The 19,404-nt window shown below is 42.2% G+C and overlaps 1 protein-coding gene and 1 non-coding gene across 2 annotated transcripts; both read right to left on the bottom strand.

Annotated features, from left to right (window-relative positions):
• Positions 1 to 8: 8 nt before the first annotated feature.
• On the bottom strand, positions 9 to 19,076 carry ARMC10 (armadillo repeat containing 10). Its single transcript, XM_070424589.1, has 6 exons — positions 18,849 to 19,076; positions 14,112 to 14,260; positions 10,103 to 10,237; positions 7,003 to 7,179; positions 2,038 to 2,109; positions 9 to 1,124 (listed from the first exon to the last, which is right to left on the bottom strand). Exons 1-6 carry the CDS (start codon positions 18,985 to 18,987, stop codon positions 873 to 875), a joined length of 924 nt encoding a protein of 307 aa, XP_070280690.1. The 5' UTR covers positions 18,988 to 19,076; the 3' UTR covers positions 9 to 872.
• Positions 10,907 to 11,035, bottom strand: LOC139017132 (small nucleolar RNA SNORA11). The gene has a single exon (XR_011472798.1). It is a non-coding gene; the product is annotated as a small nucleolar RNA SNORA11 (small nucleolar RNA).
• Positions 19,077 to 19,404: the final 328 nt, after the last annotated feature.

Genomic DNA, 19,404 nt, shown 5'->3' with positions numbered 1-19,404 from the left:
ACATAACCTTGTGAGTTACTTTTCCTTTTTATTTAAAAAATTATGATAAAATTTATGCCACAGTAAAAATTTCAAACAGTAGAACGTGAACATAGAAAAGTCATTTCCTCACTCCACAGTCCCACACCCAGGAGTCTGAGTATCATTCTAGAAGTGGCTACCTATATATGAGCCTAAATAGCTTTCATTTAAAAACATTCATATTTCAGAGGTGTCTTTCCACATTAGCACATTCAGACCTACTTAGTTCTTTAAGACTAGATGATTGACTTAACCAATTGACCATGGGTGGGCACTTAGATGGATCCCAGTATTTTATAACAGCATATTTACATGCTGGCACACTGAATGGGAGTGGGTGAGTAGTAGGAAACATTTCTCCGAAAAGTTTACCATTTTCATTGACTAGAATAGATTTTAATAATTAGAATAGACTTTTGAAAGCAGTATGGCTAGGCTGGCAGGTGGACTCAAGGGCATAGGATCTCATTGTTACTAAAAGAAGGTCATTCCTACGGCAGTTCTGCAACAATCATACTAATGCTCTCTAAGGTGAGTACTAATCACAGCAAACAGCAGAAGAGTAGCTTACATATAAAAAGGTCACTGTCACTTCATGTAGAAGAAATAATTAAAGTAGCTCAGCAAAGAGCAAAATAAAAGGAAATAAATGTTTCAGAACAAGCTGTTATATTTGTTTGGTATCAATAAAATGGTCTAAAATACATCACAAGACTGTGGCAAGTTCTAGCTGTGGAAATGATGAAATCTGATATTTACTGTTTAAATTCAGCAGCTGGAAGAATCCCTTTGTAAAGAAGAAGAAGTTTACTTCCAGACTGCATTACTCTTTGGAAAGTATGACCTACCAGTTAGCGTTTGGGTATTATTGTTACCTTTTCCTTCACGTCCGCATCATGATGATTAACTAACGCTCTCATTTTCTGGGCACATTCTTCTCCGTACAACAGGAAAAACAATGAACCGTGAGTGAAAGTGGGCTGAACAGTTAAGTGGCCTTCCTTTTTGAGGCAGTTATTTATATTCTGAAACAGCGTAAGAGCTCGAAGAAGAATCTCCTTTGCCACATGGCCATCATAAAGGGAAAGGAACGATGCATCCACCTGGGAAAGGAAAGAATAAGTATTTTAATATATGAAAACATTTTTCATGTATATTTTTATTTTAAAACTGTTGAATACATTTTAAAAATCTTACCATTGAACATTATCCCTACGATTGTATAACATAAATGCAAAATCTTATGTACCCCCACACTGTACACTAATGGAAAAAAGAGGTTTCATGTTTTAGCTGAAGAATGATTTCCTTGGGATCCTAGAACATAATCATTTGGGAAAACACCCATTTCCCTTTTTAAGGTCCATCATACAGTCTTCATGGGGCCTCCTCAATTCACCCGTCAAACATTTACTGCACATATGCCCGGCAGGGCACAGGATGAGCAGGTGAACAGAGCAGGGTCTCTTTCCACAGGAGCTGAGGTCATTCTAATTCTGCACCACCTCTGCTTCCTTCAGAATACTTATCTTTTAATTGTCTTGTTCTCCTGTTACATATTTTTGTCTCCTCCCTACATTGTAAGCTCCGTGAGGACAAGCACATGTCATCCTGTCCTCACTCGGAGTATCGGCACTCGGCCCAGCACCGGGCGCGTACTGGGAACTCCTTTCACACTAGTGTTTCCGTAGATAAGAGCTACATGAGAGCATAACCAAGTCAAGTGTAAAAGAGGTGATGATATAAGTATATCCCAAACTGGGTGGAGACAGAAAAATTACTATTTATTTTTACTAGGGAGACCTTTTCAAAAACAAATTTTAAAAGTAAAATATGCTCCTTACAAAAAATTTGGGAAATTCATGTAGGCAAAAAGAACCAAAGAAAAAACATAACACAATATTGCTCCTCAGAGTTGATCCCAGTTAGCATTTTAAAAGGGATAAATCCATCCAGATCTATCTGTCCAAATCTACACATTTGTATATTTACAAAACAAACATGTAAGCTATTTACTTGGGCACCAAGTAGTCCTTCAGTCATGGCTGGATTTTCAGACAAATTCAACAGCAGTTTTAAAACTTGAACCTGAAATAAGAACAACATTGGTTTATTTGAGACTCGGTTGGAATGTTTCTCTCCCTGTCCTCTCGCCATGTCACATTTTAAAGCACTGCCTATGCTTCAAGGTCTGGCTCAAATTCTCTTACTCCATGGAGGCTCTCAATTCATCTTATGTAAAAGGGATCACTCCCTCCCTACCCACACCCACTCCTGCCCAACACCTGGCACAGGTCTCAGAGCACTTGTGTTATTTAAACCAAATTTTTCCAATTACCTTGTTAGGGAGATAGGGAGAAAACTGTGAAGACAATATTCACCCCACCTACATGCATATCTAACACATGGTAGGTTTAACATGTGTTACATAAATTGTATTATGATTACTGTTAGGTGAAATATGATCTTTGGAACAAAAAGGAATCTTTCAAAGTTCAGTTTATTTCTATTTAAAGTATGAAAATTTAAAAACAATTTGGTTACCAACATTAAATAAATAACAATATGGCCCTTTTCTTCTTAGTAGGTCACAATGAATCTTTGAATTTACTTTTTTAATGTGAAAATGCTTTATAATCATTTAAATAGGCAGTGATAGAAATAATCAGCAAATAAATGTTAACTTATAGGCAAGTAGCTAAAATATCATCATTCCTAACTGAAAACTTAGTAATAAAAAAATTAAAATAGAATTCCTACTTTAAAAACAAAGGTCAAATAAAACTATACTTTCTAGCCGAAACCGGTTTGGCTCAGTGGATAGAGTGTCGGCCTGCGGACTGAAGGGTCCCAGGTTCGATTCCGGTCAAGGGCATGTGCCTGGGTTGCGGGCACATCCCCAGTGGGAGATGTGCAGGAGGCAGCTGGTCGATGTTTCTCTCTCATCGATGTTTCTAACTCTCTATCTCTCTCCCTTCCTCTCTGTAAAAAATCAATAAAATATATTTTAAAAAAAACACAAAAAAAACAAAAAAAAAACTGTACTTTCTACAAGATATTTGAAATGAGAGTGAGGAGCAGGGAGGGGGTTCTGAAGTCAGGAAACGGTGACAAATGTGCTCTCCACTAGACCCGAAAGGAACCGGATGTGTATTTTATAAAACTTTCTTTGATTACAAAGGCATTATGTGTTTACTAGAGAATATTAGCAAAGAAGATAGAAAATCACAAAAAGGAAATTCACCCATATTTCCATGACCAGAAATGATCACTATTAAGTTTTGGTATTTTCTCCCTGGTCTTTCTGTACTTACTAGAGGCCTGGTTCTTCGGCCTGGCCTGCGCCCTCTCACAATCCAGGACCCCTCAGGGGATGTCGGACTGCGGGTTTCCGCCTGATCCCCGCAGGCCAGACTGAGGGAACCCACTGAGGCACAAATCCATGCACCAGGCCCTTAGTATGCATATAAGATCTTTGGTTAATCTCTTCCCGCCCTCCCCACTTCCCTCTGAGATTCATCAGTCTGTTCCATGTTTCCTGCCTGTGCATCGAGCGTCTGCCCCCTGGTGGTCAGTGCGTGTCATAGCTATCAGTCAAACAAATGGTCGCTTAGGCTTTTATATATACAGATCGTACATACTGACATATTCCTTTGAACACATTGAACATATTAATTTGTTAATCAAGGAGGAGAATATATGACTTAGCTTAATTTTATTTTTTTAATCAACAATTAAAAATTATGCAGTGGAGCCCTAACCGGTTTGGCTCAGTGGATAGAGCGTCAGCCTGCGGACTCAAGGGTCCCAGGTTTGATTCCGGTTTAGGGCATGTACCTTGGTTGCGGGCACATCCCCAGTAGAGGGTGTGCAGGAGGCAGCTAATCGATGTTTCTCTCTCATCAATGTTTCTAACTCTCTATCCCTCTCCCTTCCTCTCTGTAAAAAAATCAATAAAATATATTTTAAAAAAAATTATGCAGTGGAAAACTCTGAAATATTGATATTAAACTTTATTTTCTTTAAATTTTTAAAAATAAAATTAATAAATGATCATGATAAATTTCAAACAGTGCAGAAAAGAACAAGGTAAAAACAAAAGCCACCATCCTATCTGCCTACTGCACTCCCAGTGGAAACCACGGGTAACAGTTTCTTGTATATGTGGAGATCATGTTTTCCAGACAGACATCCTTTGTAAAATTACAGCCTCGTAAAGTGAAAGAGCAAAGACAACTTCCGACCTTTTTCTTTAGTGCATTTCCTAGAGTCACTGTCAGGTCTGGGTGGCTCAACTGGCTGCCAGCGACACTGATAGAAAGTGTTAGGAATAAACACTCGTCTCCACCTTCACTGAAGTTTTGATGAAGAAAACTGGGACAAGAGTTCTGAAATAGGGTGGCCCCAAAACTATGAAATAAGCCTGGATGAAGTCAACAGAATCTCAAAGGCCCTTAGTTGTCAGTGAGGGCAGATTTATACCAGAAATAATAACTGCAGCAACATACAGTATCCTGAACTAAAATTCCATGTTGCTATGTTCTGTAGAAGACAGATGACATGGAAAAAACAAAACAAAAAACCCACACCAAAGAACATAGTGTGTATTTTAGTTTGAAACCACATTAAGTCTCTGTCTCTTATCACATGTGCCATCTCGTAGTGGGCTCTGGGTCATTTCTTTTAAGCATTAAGTTTTCTTTGCTCTCACTGTAGATGGAGCAGTTTATGTACATTCATCTTCCACTATTTCTATTTAGTTAGGAATCACTGTTATACCCAAAAGGTTATTAGAGCACAGTGAGATCACTTATTAAAAATAAGATTAAAAGAAAGTAATTTTGGTGGTTACTTACCAAGGAAATATCTAAAATGGATACAATTTCCCACTTACAAATGGATTACTATCCAAAAGTTAGTTTGCAAGTTGAAACTTTAAATTCTTTTTTTTTTTTAAGGAGAAAAACAACGTTATAATTGGTGGTTAGATTCCCAGACAGACCAGAAAAGCCAATTTTCTATTCCAGAAATATTGTACTAGGCACAGTAATGGAAAAACAGAAATAGAACATACTATTGTGGTGTGTGTCACCTCTTTTTTTTTAAATAATCCTTACCCAAAAACACGTTTTATTGATTATTTAGAGAGAGAAACATGGACCGTTTGGTTGCCTCATGTGTGCTCTGACCAGGGATTGAATCTGAAACCTGGGATCAAATCCACAATCTTTTGTGTGTATGGGACAATGCTCCAACCAAGTAGCCACAGCGGCCAGGGCGTGAGTCACCTTTTAAAAAGTCATAAAATATATTAAAACATAGACCACGTCTGAGACCCATCTTTACAGCCCCAAGGTCAGACTCGCTTGGCTCTGAACTTGTGTTCCTTTGGGGTTTGGGGTAAGGCAGCTGCAGAGAGAGGCGGAGGGAGCTGCCAGGCCACGGGGGAGAGGGAAGGGAGTTTCCACAGGGCCCCAGGGGCTGGAAATTACCTTGGTCTCCTGGAGAGAGAGAGAGATGCTGATGGGTGCATGCATTTTGGAAATTGTCAATGGATGAAGCAATATTGTTAAGATATTGCTATTATGATTATTACATTTAATTTTGAATGCCTTTGGGTACATCCAAAGAAGTTTGGCTACTGGAAATATGGAAAGCCCATATAAAAACATCTCAGGTCAAATTTTAAAGGATTATAATGAGGCTCTACTGTGATCACGATTTGATAACCTCAGAAATAACTTCAGCGACACTGTGTATTTGGAGTCTGGCATCACATCCGGTTCTTCTAAAATGCTTGTGTGTTGCCGAAACCGGTTTGGCTCAGTGGATAGAGCGTCGGCCTGCGGACTGAGAGGTCCCGGGTTCGATTCCGGTCAAGGGCATGTACCTGGGTTGTGGGCACATCCCCAGTAGGAGATGTGCAGGAGGCAGCTGATCGATGTTTCTCTCTCATCGATGTTTCTAACTCTCTATCTCTCTCCCTTCCTCTCTGTAAAAAATCAATAAAATATATTAAAAAAAAAAAAAAAAAAAAAAAAAAAAAAAAAAAAAATAAAATGCTTGTGTGTTTGCCCAGCTGGTGTGGCTCAGTTGGTTGAGCAACGTCCTGTGCACCAAGAGGGCTTCGGGCTTGATTCCTGGTCAGGGCACATACCTAGGCTTGATCCCCAGTAGGGGCAAGTAGGGAGGCAACCAATCAGTTTCTCTCGCACATGTTTCCCTCTCTCTCCCTTCCTTTTTCTATAAAGTCAATGGAAATATCCTCAGGTGGCAGTTTAAAAATAAACAAACAATAAAATGCTTGTGCATTTTTATGTCAACTGTTCCAGAGAACAGACTAACACAGTAAAACACTGATGGATCAACCCAACAAACCAGAAACTGATTAATCTGCCTTCTGTTTTTATGCTATTTCTTAAAAAATCGCACTTGATAAGAATACACACTAGTATGAGGGGTTGCTTAAATAACTTTCTTAGGGTGTCTCTTGAGATTCTACTTAATTCACCTCAACCTATTGCTTCCTATGTCTACGTAACAGGTCAAAGTGAAGCACTGAACATCCATTACGAAAACTTAAGAGTAGTATTAAAAAGATTTTTTCAACCAATAATGGCTGAATCAAAAATATGTTTTGTTAACCCCAAGGTAGCAAAAATTCAATTAACCAGCACTATCACTCGAAGATGCCATTGGGGTGGGGTGGGGGAGGGAAGCTAGCCACCTTCAGTAGAAGGTAAACTGATGTACAGAAAACCAAATAAATACCAATCTATTGATAACCAAAATATATTATTTTCACAAGTTAATTTTGAAATTCATATTAGGGGATAAAAATAATTTACTTTCTTGGGCCCATGTAAGGGTTTTTAATAAACTTTAACTTTCTCTTTTGAGGGACTTGAAAATTCAATTCCAATCTTATAAACTTGATGCGATAGCTCTTTGTACTTGAAGTAATCACCGTTTCCTTCGTACCTTGGTGGTTCCATTTCCTGCAAGCAACACTTGGAACAGGTCTGTAATGTAATTGGTAAACATATGCTGATGGTCGTTGGTAACTGTCATGTTTGTTAGCAATCTCAGTCCCGCCAACTGCACAGGGGAGTTCAGGGGACCAGAGAGGACATCTTCACAGACTTGATTGACGTATACCTGGAGGTGGGGGGAAAAGTGAGCATCTTAGAATCTCCAAAGTTTTTCTATTGAACAGTAAGTTTCTGCACAGTGAGTCAACTGTTCTGAGCACAACAGAATTAAGGAGGAACATGTGTGAAGTCTCTTTGTACCATGGTTAAGCACCTTCACATAGGGTCTAGGCCAGTGATGGCTTACCTATGACACGCGTGTCAGAGGTGACATGCGAACTCATTTTTTTGGTTGATTTTTCTGTTAAATGGCACTTAAATATATAAAATAAATAATCAAAAATATAAGTCTTTGTTTTACTATGGTTGCAAATATCAAAAAATTTCTATATGTGACACAGCACCAGAGTTAAGTTAGGGTTTTTCAAAATGTTGACACGCTGAGCTCAAAAGGTTCGCCATCACTAGTCTAGGAGGTACATTAAGAAGTAAAAGAGTAAAGAAGGTGGGGGGAGAGTAAAATAGAATTTTGCTTTATAGTTAGTCCTATCAAAAATAAGCAAAACTATATATGGCCCAAGGTTCATATATGCCTAGGGGAACGTATCTGAACTACTCCTTCATAATATTGTTAACCACCACTGGCAAAAAATAATGCAATGCCGGCAGTGCTCCTATTTCACACATAACAGAACTAAACCCAGTGTGATGGAAAGTTTTTTTAACTCTATTTTCTATGTCTGGCCATGGTCTTTCCACCTTGGAAAAATTCTATCTCTCAGATAATTGGTATTCACCCAACTAAATCTGAACTCCACCGAACATTCTAACTGGTAAGAAAAATTCCTAATATAAATGCTAAGAAATTTAACATTTAAATAATACCCAGGTAGTATCCATGTTACCACAGAAACTAAAGCAATGGTAGTAAAGCAAAGAGAGATTAAATTTTTAATCTGGTTTCAAGATCTAAATGATGTTTACAAGTCAACTGGCTCTCTGGGGTCACAATTTCATCACACATCATTCCTTTAAAAAAAAAAACCACAGCATTTCCTTAGCTCTTATAAGTCATATTTATGTCAGATAGTGATGTCTCTCAAAGCATTTCCTAAAATGTGTTGGGCATTTACATCCCTATTGTCTCTGAACCTTTTGCCATTTCAGTTCTAGCAACGAGATTACCAAATGGGCAGCTCAGTTATTCCTGGAGCTGTGCCCACCTTGGCTCGTTCCTTTCTCCTGGAATTCCCTCCTCCCCAACTCTACCTGTAGAAACGTATACTTTAAGAGCCACGTTGTAATCTACCTTTTACAGAAACTTTGATGAGATCTCCCCTTTCTATGTACTCAACGATGTTTTTAGTTACATTTTTCCTTAAAGTACTTCATCGTGTTCTGCCTTGATTACTTACCTCATCTTTCCGTCTAGCTTTCTTAAAAAAGATGTTAATCATGTTCCTTTCTTAGCTCTGTACCACAGATCAGGAGCTCAATAAATGTTGAATTAACATAATTTCTTAATTTGTTATATCTATCTTTTGATGTTATTTGACTCTGGCCTGGTTCCTTTACTACTTGGATTAAACTGAATCCCCAAATTCAGAAATTCACTGCATCTCTTACTGGCTGGTTTAGATCCCTCCCTCCTCCGCCTTATTTTACCCATTAATGGCAAGACATTATTCCAAAGGAGAGATATTCATGGTCAATAAGCTCATGAAAAGACGCTCAACATCACTAATCACCAGGGAAATGCAAATCAAAACCACAATGAGATGTCACCTCACACTTGTCAGAATGGCCGTCATTAATAAGCCAATAGCCTGGCCAGTGGTTCCAAGGACAGAGCACTGTCTGTGCACAGAAGGGTCTCTGGTTCGATCCCCAGGTGGGTCGTATGCGTGAGGCAACCAATCGACATTTCTCTCTGTTTCCCTTTCCCTTCCTCTCTCTTTAGAATTGATGAGAAGGCATAGTCTCAGGCGAGGGTTAAAAAATTTTTTTTCTTTAAATCAACCAATCATCAATCAATCAACCAACAAACAAAAAAGTGGCAATGATGGAGAGAAAAACCACCCCTGTGCACTGTTGGTGGGAATGTAAACTGGTGCAGCCACTACAGAAAACAGTATGGAGGTTCCTCAAGAAATTAAAAATAGAACTACCATATGATCCAGCAGTTCCACTTCTGAGTATTTATCTGAAGGAAACGAAATCACTATCTCGAAGAGAAAGCTATATCCCCACGCGCACTGGAGCATTATTCACAATAACCAGAGCTAGAAACAACCTAAGTGTCTGTTGACAAATGGATAAAGAAAATGTGATACACACAACGGAATATTATTCAGCCATTAAAGAGAATGAAATCCTGCCATTTGCCACAGGGATGGAACCTGGGTACATTATATGAAGTGAAATAAGTCAAACAGAGAAAGACAAATACTGAATGATCTCATTTATATACAGAATCTAAAAAAGCCTAAATCCTAGAAACAGAGTAGCAGGTGGTTGCCAGGTGCTGTGGGTGGGAGAAATGGGGAGATGTTGGTCAAAGGGTACAAACTTCCAGTTATAAGATGAATGAATTCTGGGGATCTAAATACAGCAAGGCGACTATAGTAATACTCTAGTGCAAGCATGTCAAACTTGCAGCCCTTGTATACTTGAAAGTTGCTAAAAGAATAGATTTTAGATGTTCTTACCACAGGAAAAAGAAGGTAACTATGTGAGATGATGGAGGTATTAGCTAACACTATGGTGGTCATCATTTTGTAATGTCTATATGTATCCAATCATCACTCTCCACACCTTAAACTTGCACAATGTTATATGTCAATTATATCTCAATAAAGCTGGGGAAAAAGGGTAATTCTTGGCCACCACATTATAAAGGGCAGTCTACTAACATTTTATTACTGACCTTTTCATTGTTTTCTCTTTCATTTATCAATAACCTCACACATTTGTGATTTTAGATAGCTTACCTTTATCTTGATTTGATTTTCAACATTCACACTCAGGTTACTCAGTGCATTTAAAGCCTTCTCTTTAATACTGTGGTTGGGATCCTTGATTTTGCTTCCAACAATTGGAATACCACCCAACTCACGAATAATAACCTAAGAGGGGGAAAAACAGCACCATAAATTCCATATGTAGCCCCCTACATTGACTTCTCTGCATCCACAAACACAATAAAAAATTAATGACTCTTTGGAAATATCTTTCCTATATACAACCCATAATTCCTATTTAAAAAATTTACCATCCATAATACAATAGGTAAAGAAAATCAATTGAAAATAAAATTAAGATGTAATTATTTAAACTATTGCATGGCGATATATAAAGATTTGCAGTTACTATAATGATCTCAAAGCAATTTACAAACAAAATTATTTCAGTTTGAAATAAGTTATATCACTTCTCTATACAGGCAAATTTATAAAAATATGATTTAGAATACTAAAGCAGTGTTTTGTTAAAATATATTCTTTGGGATACCAAGCCCTCAAGATGTTAATGGATGTTCCATTTTAAAAAGGGGAGGTCTTATGGTTAAGGAAGTGTGAGAAACTCTGGGTATATTAAGAGTAAACATATTTCTTTCTTGTGATGCATTAATGTTCATGTGCATTGGGAGGCTACAAGAGGGGAGTATTGAATATAGTACAGCTGAATTCTGAACAACACGGGTTTGAAATGCATGGGTCCACTTATACATGGAATTTTTTCAGTAAATTCTATAACTGTATTTTCCCTTCCTTATTATTATTATTTATATATATATATATAGGGCGTAATGTCACAGGAAGGTCATGGTGTCCTGCCACCTGTGAGGAGTAAGCCCAAGTTGCTGTTGGATGTGTTATACACAGAGGAGCCATTTTTCAGGCACTCTGCTCTCTCCACATCCAATCTTCCTTATTATTTTAACTAGAGGCCCGATGCACAAAAATTTGTGCACTCGGGGGCGGGGGGAGGGGGGTCCCCCAGCCCGGCCTGTGCCCTCTCGCAGTCTGGGACCCCTCGGGAGATAACTACCTGCTGGCTTAGGCCTGCTCCCGGGTGGCAGAGGGCAGGCCCAATCCCTAGGTGCAGCCCCTGGTCGGGCTCAGAGCAGGGCTGATTGGGGAGCTGGGGCGCCGCCCCCTGTCATGCACAGAGCAGGGCGGATCGGGAGGTTGTGATTGCCACCCTCAGTCACGCTCAGGGTAGGGCCGACTGGGGAGGTTATGGCTCTACCCTGTCACACACAGAGCAGGGCTGATCAGGGGATTGGGGAGGTCCCCCCTATCAGGCACAGAGCAGGGCCCGTGGGGGGGGGGGGGGGTGGGTTGGGGCGCCGCACCCTATCAAACACAGAGCCCCAGGGCAATCAGGGGATTGGGGAGCTCCCCCCTATCAGGCACAGAGCAGGGCTGATCAGGGGGTTTGGGGGCTGCCCCCTGTCACGCTGGTCCCGGTGCCTGGAGCCTCGCTGCTCCGCTGATCCCGGTGCTGGGAGGCATATTACCCTTTTACTATATAGGATAGAGGCCTGGGGGCCGGCTGGTTTGCCCTGAAGGGTGTCCTGGATCAGGGTGGGGGTCCCCACTGGGGCACCTGGCCAGTCTGGGTGAGGGGCTGAGGGCTGTTTTCCGGGTGGCGAGTGACTGGAGCTCCCAACCGCTCCTTGTTTTCTTTTTTTTTTTTTTTTATTCTGGGCCAGCTTTAGCTCTGAGGCCTCGCTGCTGAAAACATTGATACAAAGTTTCGGTCCGGCTGGGTTTCAGTCCGGCTGTTTTCTGGTGTTTTGTTTATCTTCTTATTTGCAACATAGTACATAGTTCCTTAGAGTTGCAGCTGAGAGGCCGGGAGCGGCAGGCGGGGAACGTTGGAGTCCGCAGCAAGCAAGCTTCCCTGCTCGCTTCAGTGCCTGGCTGCCGGCCGCCATCTTGGCTGACAGTTAATTTGCATATACTCACTGATTAGCCAATGAAAAGGGTAGCGGTCGTACGCCAATTACCATGTTTCTCTTTTATTAGTGTAGATGACATTTTCTTTTCTCTATATTGCCTTATTCTAAGAATACAGTATATAATACATATAGCAAAATATGTGTTAATCGACTCTTTATGTTATCAGTAAGGCTTTGGGCCAACAGTAGGCTATTAGTAGTTAAGTTCTGGGGGTATCAAAAGTTATTTGCAGATTTTCAACTGTATGGAGGTTGGTGCTCCTAACCCTCTTATTGTTCAAGAGTCCACTGTATGTCTATGAACTGTATACAAAAAGAGAGTCATTTTCCAGTGTGGAAGTGATGGGAGGGACAGCTATTAACATCTTGCAGAACTGGAGTTCCACAGTTTGAAAAACGGTTCCCAAATTTTCAGAGGAAAATTAACTCGGGAATTTCTCACAATCAGTTGCAACACTATGATACTATGTGCCTTTGGCCCTGACGATGAGCTGTACAACTGCTTCAACTGTTATAAGAAACATAGGCTGAAAATGATTACTGTCATATTTACCAACAGCCCAATACCCTTATTCTGTTGTTAAGGGTGGGCATAGCATGGAGAGGGAAAAAACCTTCCCTCTGCAGTTCCAGGTTCTTCCCCAAAAACGTGTGGTTACTGTTACTAGAAAACAGCATCCCCCCGCCCCTCACCCCAGCCCACTAAAGCAGATCAAGGCACTATAATTAACGATGAGGGGCACTAACTCTCATTACCCAAGAAAGCACCGATTTGCCAGTGGCCATTGACCCACTTGAGTACAGTTTGTTTCAGAGAGATATAAAACTATGGCATCAGAAATACCCCAATCAGGCATGCCAATAAATTATTCTCTGTTATTTCTGATTGCCTGGCACCCCTCTTTCCCCGGGGGCAGACATGGCACCTCCTCTATCCCATACAACCCCTGGTGGGACTGCTGGTCAGCCGTGTTCATACCCATCCCTGCAGTGTGGCTGTAGGATGCTCCTGCGAGCCAGGCCTCGCTAATCATGGTCCATGGGGCCTTGACCCTAGCACAGCAACTCCACCTCCTGGACTATGAGCTATAGGGATGAAGGCTTCAGAGGCCAGTGGCTTTGTTTCCATCCCTGTGAAGGAACCCTCTTTGCAGCCAGAGACACAAAGACCAACACACAAAAAGAAGCAGGAGTAAGCAAAGACAGAAGATAGAGAGAGAGCGAGCGAGCTCCGGGAACACTTTCCATAGTCTTGAACTGTATTCACTTGTGCCTGAAACCAGTGCTATTCTTGGATGTCCAAGTTAACTGAGCTCAATATTTGCCCTTTCTGGTTTAAAATAATTTAAGCTGGGTCCTGTCACTTGCAACTGAAAGGATGTGAGCAATACACAAATATTCTTTCTATTTCATTCTAAATGTCTAGAGCTTTATAGTAAACCTTGCCTTACTGAAGAAAGCTGGACTGAAATAAAGTATAAAATTCCAATTAATTTTGCATTCATTACATGTTAAAAAGGGGCACTAGCTGAAAATAATAACAGAAAAATTTTCTACTCTTTCTTCATGGGGTCAGAGATGAAAGCATTCAAATTAAGCTCTTTAGTCTTATAAGCTGTTTACCCTGGTTAGTGGTTGTCGGAGTGATCCGGGGACAACCTGCACCAGAACCATCCTCATAAGAGTTATTACAGTGTAAAGCATGTACTTGAATGTTAGATGCTTTCATTGTTCTACTGCTGAATGTTAAATAATTTAAAAGGCCACGCAATGCCAATGTTAGATACACTTATTACGAATGTGATACCTGTGACCAACTTCACAGGGATGTAGAAACAGATTAATAATTACATCTCTTTAAGCGGCGCTTTTCAGAAGTAAACAAGATTAATAATTGCATCTCTTTAAGCTGCTACAGGTGTAGGTAGTCACATTACGTAGGTGAGGAAATTGAGGCTGTTACTCCGCAGGGTCACCATTACTGCGGTGGGTAAGAATGGGAGGAGCCCGTGCGCCCAGACGAGGGAACTTACCTGGTTAGCTGAAAAGGCTGCATTGTTACCCAGAGTGACCAAAGCTCTTTCAATGATCGCAGGATCCTCAGTTAACTCAAGCAGATAAAGGAGTTTCTGAAGTTGTTCAGCATTTAGGACATCATCATATGAACCATTAGTTAAGTCTTCTGCATAAAAAGAAAATGATATAAAGTTCACCTAAAATCAATACCAGATTAAAAAAATTTTTACAACAGTAGTGAATGCTCTGATGCCAGGCATGGAGTTAAGCACTTTATGCGTTTTGTCTGATATAATCTTCAAGTAACCCTGGGAAGACGATACTATTGTAATCTACAGATGGTATTTTTTTTTTCATAAGACACTGCATGCAAATATATAACTTTAATGCCAACTGCATTTTCTGTTTCTTCAAAAAATCAGGTACATCCATCCAATGAAACATTTGCCCATAGGAATGTGATTTGCATGAAGCAGACCTTTTATGATCACAATTTTAAGGGCACCTCTGGCAGGAGAGAGTTATGGGAGGAACCCAATCGTGTTTCTGGTGTGGCGCTTTTGTTTGGTTTATATGAACAAGGCATTGCTGATTGGGAGGCTCGATAGGTGTCCTGATCTGCTGTGGCAAAGACAAAGGCAAAGCTGTCATTCTGAGGAAATGCCAGAACAGTCAGATGCTGGATCTGCTCAGTGACTTTTAGAATTATAGCTTTTAACCTCAAAAAAAAAAAATCTTCTTTGCAGAAATGAAAACCATTTTTATAACACTACTAGTGGCCCGGTGCATGGATTCGTGCACATTGAAAGGAATTTAATTAGAAGAAATATTTTAATATCACTATTTGCCCTTTCTCTATAATATCACTATTTGCCCTTTCTCTATGTCAGAGATGAAAGAAAATTAGTAAAATGTATATGAAAATAATATATAAATTGATTAATAAACAATAACAACACAATATAATAAAGACATGATATAAAAACAAAAACATGATATAAAAACAAAAACATGATATAAAAACATTGATAAAAACAATGACTAATAAATTGATTAAACTTATTCTAATATCTGTGTATACCACATTAATAGTAAGAACACTTTCAGAGAGCTTGACTAATTTCCCTTATGATGAAGTATTTGCAACTTTAACTTTAATGTCACATGCTCCTCGAACTCGAGAGAAAGCAACATATAACTGACCATGTCTGAAAACGAGTTCAGGTCGGAAAATTCTTACTCTTGTCTAGATTGGCGCCAGCGAGAGCTTTAGATGTATTGTGCACCCACGAGTCAACGCTTATTTTTATTTTTATTTTTATTTTTATTTTTTTTTATTTTTTATTTTTTAAATATATTTTATTGATTTTTTACAGAGAAGAAGGGAGAGGGATAGAGAGCTAGAAACATCGATGAGAGAGAAACATCGATCAGCTGCCTCCTGCACACCCCCCAGTGGGGATGAGCCTGCAACCAAGGTACATGCCCTTGACCGGAATCGAACCTGGGACCCTTGAGTCCGCAGGCCGACGCTCTATCCACTGAGCCAAACCGGTTCGGCAACGCTTATTTTTAAATTGCCAGTGCGTGTCATATGTACAGGTCAGTCGGACAGTCGGATGCATGTATGGTTGGTCACTTAGCCATATATAGACTAGTGGCCCGATGCATGAAAATTCATGCAAGAGTAGGCCTTCCTTCCCCCAGCTGCCAGCACTGGCTTCCCTCCAGCACCCAGGACCTGGGACCTGGGCTGGCTTCTCTCTGGCCCGGCTTCGTCAGGAAGGACATCCGGAATGATGTCCGGAAGGATGTCCAGTCTAATTAGCATATTACCCTTTTATTATATAGATTATTGTGTTATAAACAGAACAATTCCTTAAAAGTAAAACTAGGATTATAGGTCAGACAGTGCATGTGTCCACACTACACTATTGGAGGTGGGGGAAGAGAAGGGTTATACAAAATAGGTACTATATTATGTCACATTTGTACTTTTTTTAAAAACATGTACCAAATTATTATAGGAGGTTATCTTTGGGTGCTGGGATTAAAAGTGACTTATTTTCCACCCTGTGCTAATGAGTATTTTCTGATTTTTTAAAAAATAACAGACATGTGTTATTGCTGTAATTAAAATAATTAAGTAGCCCTGGCCAGGTGGCCCAGTTCATTGGCTCATCGACTTGTACACCAAAAGGTTGCGGATTTGGTTCCCTGTCAGGGCACATACCTAATTAACAATACTCTATATATACTTGAAAACTGCTAAGAGAGTAAGTCTTAAAAGTTCTCACCCCAAGGAAAAAAAAATTGTAACTGTATGGTGACGGTGTCAATAAACTTATTGTAGTGATCATTTTGCAATATATACATAAATCAAATTATTGTAATTTGATATCTATATAGATTATATATATACATACATACATATATATAAAGAATGTTATATGCTAATTGTAACCTCAATTAAAAAAATCACCTTCTAAAAATTTAAGAATGATGCTGACAAAAGGGGTTTTTCTCAGTGCTATTCAAAGACAAAGGTGTAGCTTCAGGAAGAAGATACATACTGTGAGCAACTTATTTTGTAAGCTTCCTGACCTAAGGTAATGGTGATTTTGGGAAACGATAAAATTAAGTTTAAAAAGTAAGACCTTGGCACTAGCCGGTCTGGCTCAGTGGTCAGTGACCACCCACGGACTGCAGAATCGTGGGTTTGACTCTGGTCAAGGGTTTGATTCTGGGGGCATGTTCCTTGGCTGCAGGCTCGATCCCCGTACCCAGTCTGGGCACGTTGAGGAGGCAACCAATCTATGCCCCCCCCCCCCCCCCCCCCCCGCTTCCTTCCACTTTCTCTAAAAATCAATGGAAGAAATATCCTCATATGAGGATTAAGAAAACAACAGAAAAGTAAGACTTGTCAGTCTTCATCAGTATAAGTGAGAAGTATGAGTCTAGGCCAACAGATCAATTACTTATACAGAAACATCTCTGACACAAAGACAACATGTTAGGCTTTGTAAAGAAGTATAAATGCAAATCTATAAAAAGATCTTTCCTTTGTGGAAAAGGGGAAAGAGACCTCCCCACCCACTCCCCTTTCTTACAGCATTTCCTTGAGCAAACTTGTAATTCCTTTATGTCTCTGACATAAATATACATCTTTTTAAAAGGTAAGTAAGCCTCTTGCAATCCAATAAAGTCTTTCTTAGTGGCTTTGGGATTATCTGTTTCACCCAAAGAACTTGTATGCATACATGCATAACCCATGGACACAGAAAATAGGTTGGTGAAGGCCTGGGCTGGGGGTGGGCTAGAAGGGGTCAATGGGGGAAAAGGGAGACATATGTAATACTTTCAACAATAAAATTAAAGACAAATAAAGAAAATGTAGCCCTGGCCGGTTTGGCTCAGTGGATAGAGCGTCGGCTTGCGGACTGGAGGGTCTCGGGTTCGATTCCGATCAAGGGCATGTACCTGGGTTGCGGGCACATCCCCAGTAGGGGATGTGCAGGAGGCAGCTGATCCATGTTTCTCTCTCATCGATGTTTCTAACTCTATACCTCTCCCTTCCTCTCTGTAAAAAATCAATAAAATATATTTAAAAAAAAGAAAAGAAAATGTAAACACCAAGGAACACCAGATGGAGCTGATCTTGTCTCTGAGTTTAGGCTTGGCATCTGGCTCCATGTTGCAACCACCGGCTTATCAGAAAGATACTGCAAAGTCTTATTTTCCCCTCAGGATAAAAGCTAACACAAAGAGCCACCCCAACTACCCGTGCACTTAGGATGAACTATGGGGAGGTGGGCTTCCCTGCAGTCCCCGGGGCAAATGCCCCGGTCAAGTCCTCCTAAGGACAAGCTGTGGATCTTGGGAACATACACGTGATACGAATAGGTTACATGTGGGTACACAAAGAGGCGAGGACTCTGTCTTTGCAACCCTAGTAGCAGATCGCCTGCGATAGGGGTAGCAATCCAGCGGAGTGCCTATTCTCTGATAAAGCTACTTAGTTCTTCGTTTGTAGAGAGGAGTTTCTTGGTTGGCGGGTGATTTTCACAATTTCCCTCACAGCTTCCACGGCCTGCAACATTCCGCAAATTGTCAGAATCCTGAGTGCAGCTTTCCCCTCCTGGACAGAAACCTAATCCCGTGCCAGTCCTTGCCCGCCAGCAGGCAACGGTTCCATTTTGAAACAGCGGGGCCTGCACCGTCTCCAGCATCCCTGGGCTGCAGACCATGGACCACGGAGAGCAAGGCACCTCCCCTCCCAGGGGCTGGGCGGTGTCCAGGCAGCACTGCCCCTCGGACGTCCTTTCTTCCCGGGCAACTACCTGCACCAGAACCTCACCTGCCGCTCCGGGCCCCGCGACACCCCGTCCACCGTCGGGGGAATCCCTTCGGTGACACAAAGGCCGGAAGCGAGCTCTACCGTGAGAAGCAGCCAACGTGCTTTGGAGAAATGGAATCCTCAGCTGCGACGCCGGACTCGGGCAGAAAGTTTCGCAATTTTTTCATCCCAGGATTTGGAACCAAGAAGTGGAGGCAGGGACGCGGCTCGGAACCGCATCCCCCAGCAAGGGGACTGCCCACCCTCTGCACCCGGGCCTCCCGCCCGCCTCGGCGGCGGTTCCCACCGCGAGCACCGGGAAGCCGTGGGCGCTGCGGCATCTTCTGCAACACCGACCCCTGGGCCAGCCCCGGTCCCCCGCCAGTACCCCCGCCTCCCCGGTTCCCGGAGGCCTCACCTGCGGACCGGGACGGACGCAGCCGCAGCCCCGGGCCGCCTCGCCGCTGCCCCCGCGTGAGCCGGTAGATGCAGTAGCAGGCGCCCGCCCCGAGGAGCAGGCCCGCCGCCACCCAGCCCGCGTCCCGGGCGCCGCCCATGCTGCCGCGGGGGCCGGGGCGCAGCGCGGGGGGCTCGTGGGCGCCGGCGCCGGAGTCTGCGGAGCCAGCGGGTCGCGCAGCCGCCGGAGCCGCAGCCGAACCGCCGGGGGAGAGAGGAAATGGGAGACGGAGCTCCGCCTCTCGGAAACGGCCCTGCGAACCGAGCAAAACCGCCCCCTCCGGCCACGACACGTCCCGGCGGCTCCCCCTGGATGGGACGGGGGGCGGGGAGGGGAGGGCCTGCCTCCGTGGAGCCCTGCACCCTGCGGGACCCGAGGGGGACACAGGGGCCTGCCACCGCCCAGGATGGGCTCCCCAGCACCTCCTCCCAGGCCCGGGCCACCCGGCCCGAAACCCGCCCCCCTCCCGGCTGCCCCCCCCCGGGGGGTGGGGGCGGCTTTGGTGCGCCCCGCCCAT

This window comes from Myotis yumanensis, unplaced genomic scaffold (genome assembly GCF_028538775.1).
Source record: "Myotis yumanensis isolate MYYU_CA2020_CCGP unplaced genomic scaffold, mMyoYum1.0.hap1 SCAF_9, whole genome shotgun sequence".
Taxonomy (NCBI): domain Eukaryota; kingdom Metazoa; phylum Chordata; class Mammalia; order Chiroptera; family Vespertilionidae; genus Myotis; species Myotis yumanensis.
This window is presented reverse-complemented; position numbering and strand designations above follow the sequence as displayed.